The 7,500-nt window shown below is 35.9% G+C and overlaps 1 protein-coding gene across 4 annotated transcripts in view; it reads left to right on the top strand.

The window, feature by feature from the left end:
- The window catches only part of myo18b (myosin XVIIIB), a 58,818-nt gene that overhangs the window by 4,214 nt on the left and 47,104 nt on the right, over window positions 1-7,500 (top strand). For 2 of the 4 annotated variants that reach the window (XM_084400442.1, XM_084400444.1), the window contains exons 3-6: window positions 2,353-2,502; window positions 4,521-4,940; window positions 5,808-5,868; window positions 6,539-6,651. In XM_084400442.1, the coding sequence (XP_084256568.1) occupies window positions 4,596-4,940; window positions 5,808-5,868; window positions 6,539-6,651 (519 nt within the window). In that variant the 5' untranslated portion in view covers window positions 2,353-2,502; window positions 4,521-4,595. Of the gene's footprint in view, window positions 1-1,858; window positions 1,890-2,352; window positions 2,503-4,520; window positions 4,941-5,807; window positions 5,869-6,538; window positions 6,652-7,500 lie in introns of those variants that run through there. The other 2 variants (XM_084400441.1, XM_084400443.1) reach the window with 2 other exon arrangements.

The following is a 7,500-nucleotide window of genomic DNA, read 5'->3' as shown; positions in this document are numbered from 1 at the left end:
TGTCCAACACCAAATAATTCATTAATATTTCATAACAGTTTTAAGTAGGCTTTAATTCTCACAGTGTGACCCTTGTTGCTGCCACGTTGGTCTCTATGGTGGTCCGCTCCCTATGGTTCGCTAAGATGACAGTATTCTTAGCATCGGTGATGTTTTGTGGTATACTTAAGGTTTTAGCTCTATCGAATCTGTCATTAGGTCTTTAATATTCTAAAACGCATCTAAAGTACTTTTCCAGTTGCTCTCAGCTGCCATGTGCACGTAATTATACTGTAGCATACATGCTAAAGCTATCTTTTTCCCAGGCAGCTTTAGCTAGTTGGTATTGCAGACTGGACTATTTCCACTGGCTAGCTGGCATGAAGTGCAGTTATTTTACACTCTATATAGTGTTACGGCTCTGTTGCTCTGCTAAAGGCAACCCACTGCCCTCAGCTAACATTTAGCAGTTCACCATGTGTTTATCACTGTATGTGCGGAAACTGTCAGAACGTTTATGGGACGATACTAACAATATCATCTTTAGAGTTCACCCACATAAATTTACTGTGGTTTTACAATAATACAACTACCTAGGCCTACAGCATTTTGGTTGAAGATTCATGCTAAATAGTCATGCTAATATTATGGGAGTAAGAGCATACTTTTCACAAAGATTCACAATATGTTGTAGTAGCTGCCTACATTTGTTAAATTTGTAAGCTATAAATTGTTTCATACCAAATAGCATTGTTAAACGTTATATTCATTTGACCTGTTTACAATGGTCTTACTACAAATACCCTATTCATATTTACTATGCATAAACTATGGTCAATTTGAAATGAGGGATGTATCTATAGCTTGTTAGCAAAAGTAAGCTAGCAAGCTAAATACTGAGCTTTAGCAAGTTAGCATGCTGGATAAGGGAAGGTTTGTGTTTCAATTATTTTCCCCAACAAAAGTGTGCTATGGTATTATTACCATGTTTGTTTGGGCAACTTACATAAAACTTACATTGATAATCATACATTACCATGGTATTTCTGGATAAAAATATAAAATATTTATATAATGCATTTACTTAGTTATATTTTTTTACTCATATGCATTTTAATTTGCAATATAAAATATCCTTAACACATGCATATGCATAAACCTCCAAATGGCAAAATATATTAGAAAATGTACTTCAAGGGGAAAGAAAATACATTTACAATCTTAAATACAAAATTAATTGTTTATTGTTTATTTACATTGGAACTGCATTTAAAAAATGGCAGCATTTATGAGGAAATACGAGTAAACTTATTGAAAAATATATATTTATATAAATATATTTTAACATCTATATTAGCTAATTTAACCATTTTTGTAATATTTAGAAATATTTAACTGATATTTTTTGTACATTTTTGAAAGGGAAAATAATCCAAACAATCTCTTTTTATTATTTTTTTTAATCAGTATTTTGTATTTGATTATCAAATAAAAAATATTAAATATCCTTAAAACAACATGCATTCACTTGCATGTAAATTATGACAACATGTTAAAGGGGTGGTATAATGCCCTTTTCACAATATAAAATAAGTCTTTGATGTCTCCAGAGTGTGTATGTGAAGTTTTAGCTCAAAATACCCCACAGATATTTTTATATAGCATGTTAAAATTGTCACTTTTTAAGGGTGAGCAAAAACGCAGTTTGTGTCTGTTCCTTTAAATGCAAATGAGCTGCTGCTCCCGGCGCAGAGGGCGGAGCTTCAACAGCTTGTGTCCTTTCACCTCACACCAACATGCACTGAAAATTTCAAAAACTTTTAGCTTTTAATGTTCAAACCGGAGTCAGACAATGATGGAGAGACTCAAGAAGTGACAACATGTAGAATGCAACAGGACATTTCTGAATGGTTAGTTGATGAATTTATGTAGCTTATGTGTAGTTATCTTCTAGTTATTGATTAGCATATTCTGTCTTGATAATCTATAAATCATGTTCCGGGGGCGGGGTTTATGTAAATTCTAGGGTTGGTGATGTCACTAACCCTGAAGGAATGTCATGTAGTCACCATCAGCCATTTGTTGTAGTCCTTAAAAAGCATTTTCTTTAAAAGCAAATATCTCCCTTTGCTTTGAACTTTGAGCATTGGAACTTTGCAGATGTTGTTTATGCTCAAACAGCAACATTACACACGAACTAAAGTTAGAAAAGTGAAATCATAATCAACCACCCCTTTAATAAAAAGCATGTTTGCAGTGCGAATGTTACCTTCTAACCATTTTTCATGTGATTTGTGTCAGTCAGTTAGATGTGGACAGTTTGTTGAAATGGAGTTCATGACGTGAGCTCCTTTATTCCCCATCTGTGAACAGATCAAGGAGGAGAAGAAGACACCAGAAGCCGTCGCCGCACAGCCTCCTCCTCCTCTCTCCGCCGTACCTGGAGGATTCCTCAAACAGCTGGTGAGGGAGACCGAGAAAGAGACACGCCACAAAGAGCCAGAGCTTAAAGAGGAGAAGGCGGTGAGATCGCACTTCAATGGATGGGATTCTGCTGGAAAAACCCAAGTGGTGTTCACTGCAGAGCCAAATGACATCCAGCCCCCCCCTCTCTGGACGTCATGGGTGGAGCTTGACCTAGTCTAGCTCCACCTCTGTGGATCTAATGGGTGGAGGGATAGAGTTATGGGTGGGGTTAGACCTTCTAGCTCCACCCGTTACAAATTACATCTAGAGAGGAGGAGCAGGACTTCACACTCCACCCATGGCTCTGCAGTGAGCAGCCTTTCGAAAAAACAGGTTATACAGTTTATCATGGTCAAGTTGTTTTTTTTTAAACAAGGAAGCTGGTGATTCTCAAAACATTCTTAAGAATGAAATTCTTTGTAACTGCTATTTTACTTCTCAGTTTCCAAAAATGAAGAATTCTGTCATCATTTACTCACCCTCATGCTGTTCCAAACCTGTATGAGTTTCTTTCTTCTACTGAACTCAAAAGAAGATATTTTAAAGAATGTTTGAAACCAGACCAGTGACAGCATCCATTGACTTCCTTTTTTTTTTTTTTTTTATGGAAGTCAATCTACCATTAACTGTCTAGTTACCAACATTCTTCAAAATATCATCTTTTGTGTTCAACAGAAACTCATACAAGTGTGGAACAATATGAGGGCCAGTAAATGACGACAGAATTCTTCATTTTTGGGTGAACTGTCCCTTTAAGACTAAAGTTCAGAATATTTGTATTCCCAAAAACATGTAAGAATATTCTTATCTTTTTTCTTAAGATAGATCTAAAGACAAAACTTGCATAATTTGAATTCCTGAAAATAATGTTCTTCATAATCATCGTTGTCAACCTCGTAACCTCCAACTTGACACCAATGATTGATAATGTAAACAATGATCGGTTATTAATTGAGACAAGTAACTTTTTGCTAAATTTGAAATTCAGTAACATCTCTAGAAATCATGATATTTGACAGCATTTAGCACAAAATAACTTTATAACACACAGCATATTAAAGGTGCTCTAAGCGATGTCACGCGTTTTTTAGGCCAAACATTTTTTGTCACATCCAGCAAACATCTCCTCACTATCCGCTAACTGTCTGTCCCCTGAACACACTGTAAAAAATGCGGTCTCTGACAGCCCAGGCTCCACAAACGGCAAGAAAAACAAACTGGCCCAGCCTGGACCACGAAACATAACAAACAGTGCTCCAGCCAATAACCGACAAGATTGATTTGGGGGTGGGGGTTGGGGGGTTAGTGCGTGTGCGTGTGCACATGAAGGGGGGTGTGAGAAGTGGAGGAGAAGGAAGCATGAAGAGGGAAGTTAGCCAGAGGAGAGATGTCCTAACAACGACTAACGTTAAAATTGTATATTCTTGAGAATTTTGATATGGCCGACACACGACCAAAGAGACGACGTTCCGATTTTACATCGGAAAAGCGTTCAAAAGGTGGCGAGAACTCCGCCGGCAGAAGGGCTTCCAATCCGACATTCAGGTGGTTCTGTTTCTGCTGGACAGGCGGGTAAATCCAGTTTGTTTTTTCTAAATGGTTCATGGCTGTTTCAGGAAGCGCGGAATGGTAGGGGGAGGGGACGGGATGAGGAGGAGGGAGGGTCGAGCTAGCCTCCGTTTTGTTTGACAATACTTCAAACGTCAACAAGAAGTGAAGTCACCCAACATCGCTTAGAGCACCTTTAAAAATGCCATGTCAAGTAAATAGTGTGCACACTTATTATGATTATTACGGTAATCTGCAGGCAGCCCAAAAAGGTGTTTTTCATTTCATTCACTCTTCTTAGAATTTATCTTAAGAAATGTCTTTACGTCTTTCTTAAGAAGACTTTCATGAATCCAGCTTCAGGTTCTTTCAAACATGTGATGCCACTAACCTGTCAAAACTGGTTAGCATTTATTAACTCAACGTTATCAGCTGGTTTTCATTGGGTTGACCAGCAAGGGATGGTCTTGTTGTCATAAGAGTATGACTTACACCAGTCTCCATGTGGTTTTTAATGCTCCTCACAGCCCAGTAAACTCAGCAACAACCTGGTCCAGAATTTCTTACTTCCCGACCAAACTCCTCCAATACTGGAAGCGGAGATGGCACTTCGAGCAGAGCAGCTGATGAACGGAGAACGGAGCCGCCACACCAATCTGACAGAGAAGAAAACCTCCTCTCCCAGGAGGATAATGTCACCGGAAAACCCAAGAAGTCCGAGAAGCGACTCAAAGTCCACGACTCCAGAGATCAACGGGCAGGCGCCCAGCCCCAGCACGGATAAAGCTAAATCTCCAGGTCCACCAATAGAAAAAGAAGTGAAGAAGGAAGAAGTAAAGGTACAACAGGAAGTTAAACCGCTGAAACAGGAAGTGAAAGAAGTGAGGCAAGAGCCTGAGGGTCAACTCACTGTAACCCGTATAAGAGAGGAGCCCAAGGTGCCAGTGGTAGGTACAACCAGTGTTGCTTCACGATGCATTTATATTATTTTTATACAGAAAGTAGATTGATTTTGCCCATCAGGAATTGATTACATAATGAGATCACCGATATTCACTTCAGTTGTTATAAATATTTTGTATTATTGTTGCAACTGTTGTTACATTAACATTAACTAACTGTTAAAAAAAGAAAGAAAAAAGATTTAACTTAAAGTAAGTGTTCGTGCTGACTTAAAATTTAAAACTTAAAACTTAAAATTTTAAGTTAAGTCAACTCAAATATCCAAGATGTCACTTAGTACAACTTTACTTTTTTTAAGTTGAAACATGTTTTTACTGTGCATTAAATTATTCTATTAACAAATCGCTAGTTTTTAGCATTGTTATATTTGTAGTGTTATTTTAGGGTTATTTATTTACTATTTCAGTATATATGAATGATATTTGTATAATTTATTACAAATGTTAAATTTTTATTAATTTGTTATAGTATTTTTTAAAAGATTTTATTTAGTTTCAATGTTTATTTTATTTTTAAAAAATTATATTTTTTATTATTTATATTTATATTTTATTATATATTTTATTTTATTTTAGTATTATTTAGTATTTTATTAATATGAAGTACTATTTTAATTTTAGTACGTCAACTTCAACTTGTTTATTTCAGTTAGTAACCAAGGCAACATTTTTTAAGCTTAAGTTTTTCCTCTAATAATTTATTTTCACTTTATTTCAATGACCAAAAATGATTTTTAATAGTTTTAATTTGAGTTTTAGTTAGCAATAACAGCACTGGAATGTAGAAAGGTTGTTTTACATGTGCTACACTATATTTGTGGCCTAATTCTCTCTTCCTCTTTCTCTCTGCAGAGGGATGTGTGGTATGAAGCTGGTAAGGTGTGGTACGCTCACAAAGATGGATATACACTCGGTTAGTACACTCAATTGTATTTTTGATGCATTGACTGGTATTTTTTGTAGTTGTTTGGGTTCATCATTCCTGAATTGCATGTCTGAAGGCTAGAACAGCTCTCCAGTCCCGTGGTGTTAAGTTACAGGTTATGAATAGTGTGTTGTCTTAGAGGATGCTATATTTACATGTGGTCTTATTGATTTTGGGACCTTCCAAGAGTTCATTGTTTTTGCACTATGTGAAAGTTGCCCCATTTCCCTATTTTAGCTTAATATTGCTTAATACACACCCCTTGTGTTGCAAGACTCTCCTCTTTGCATGAAACATAAACTCTACTCTGTAAATTGTGACGTGTTGCTAATCTTCTTCCTCCTCAGTTTAGAGATGAATGGGTTTAGTGTTGTTATCTTATCAAGCCTCGCTAAATCTACGCGCCCGAAATGTCATCATGTTATAAGATTCAAAGATTAACTACTGCAAAACACACACACACACACACACACACACACACTTTCAAAGTGTCAATGTTGCATTTTTCAATATGTGGATGCAGAGGAAGGGAAGATTTTCTGTTAAATTGTCAACAAATGTCCTGTTTGTTGTTCCCCACTGAGAAAAAATTTGATCTTTGCCCTGTAGAGAATTGACATTGAGTATTAGTCACCTTTGACCCCTCTGACTCTCACAGTCACTCAGCTGAAGCCGGACGAGGGCACACCGGATCTCCCTGACGGCAGGGTGAGGGTTCGACTGGCCTCAGACGGGTCCCTGCGTGATGTCACCCAGTATGAGATCGAACAGGTGAACTTTATTCACTGCTGCTATTTATTGAAGCCCATTTCCAATTTATGAAAGGGAAAAAAGTCATGCTTTTGTAAATCATAATTATGACATATTGACTTGCAGTAGTTAATTTCAACATCATCTCATAATTTCGATTTATGTCATAGTATGTCATAATTTCATTATGGGGGGGCTTTTTATTGGTGGAGTTTGGTCGGGAATTCTGACTTTTTTTTTAATGTCATAATTTACTGTTTAAGCATAATTTAAATTCAGTATGTCATAGTTTCAGCTCTTTATGTCCTAACTGAAATTAAGTCGTAAAATGAACTTAGTATGTCATAATTTAGTTTTTTATCTCATAATTACGACTTTTTATGTCATAATTGTAACTTATTACTTTCAACTTTTTTGATGTCGTAATTGTCATAATTTTGACTTTTTGTCAAAATTTTGACCTTTCATCACATAAATGACTGCTATTCATAATTTTGACTTTTCATGTCATAAATATGATTTTTGTATGTCATCATTTCAACTTTTCAACTCATAATTGACTTAGTTATGAGGCAAGTCATAGTTATGAGATAAAAAAAAATTGACATACTGACTAACCCTAACTTTATCTCATAATTTAGACTTTTTATGTCATATTTAAATTTTAAAGGCATCATTTTTTTATATTAAAGGCAACCATAATTTCAGTTTAGTTTGTCATAATGTCAACCTTTCATCTCATAATTGACTTAAGTCATTACTATGACTTAGTATATAATTTTCAATGTCTCATACTTTTGACTAGTCAGAACCTTGACTTAAGAAAACAAATTAAAGAAATTCATACACGTTTGGAACAACTTGAGGGTG

The sequence above is a fragment of the Rutilus rutilus genome (genome assembly GCF_951802725.1).
Source record: "Rutilus rutilus genome assembly, chromosome: 25".
Classification (NCBI taxonomy): Eukaryota; Metazoa; Chordata; class Actinopteri; order Cypriniformes; family Leuciscidae; genus Rutilus; species Rutilus rutilus.
Note: the sequence above shows the minus strand (reverse complement) of the source record. Positions and strands in the feature narration are given on the sequence as shown.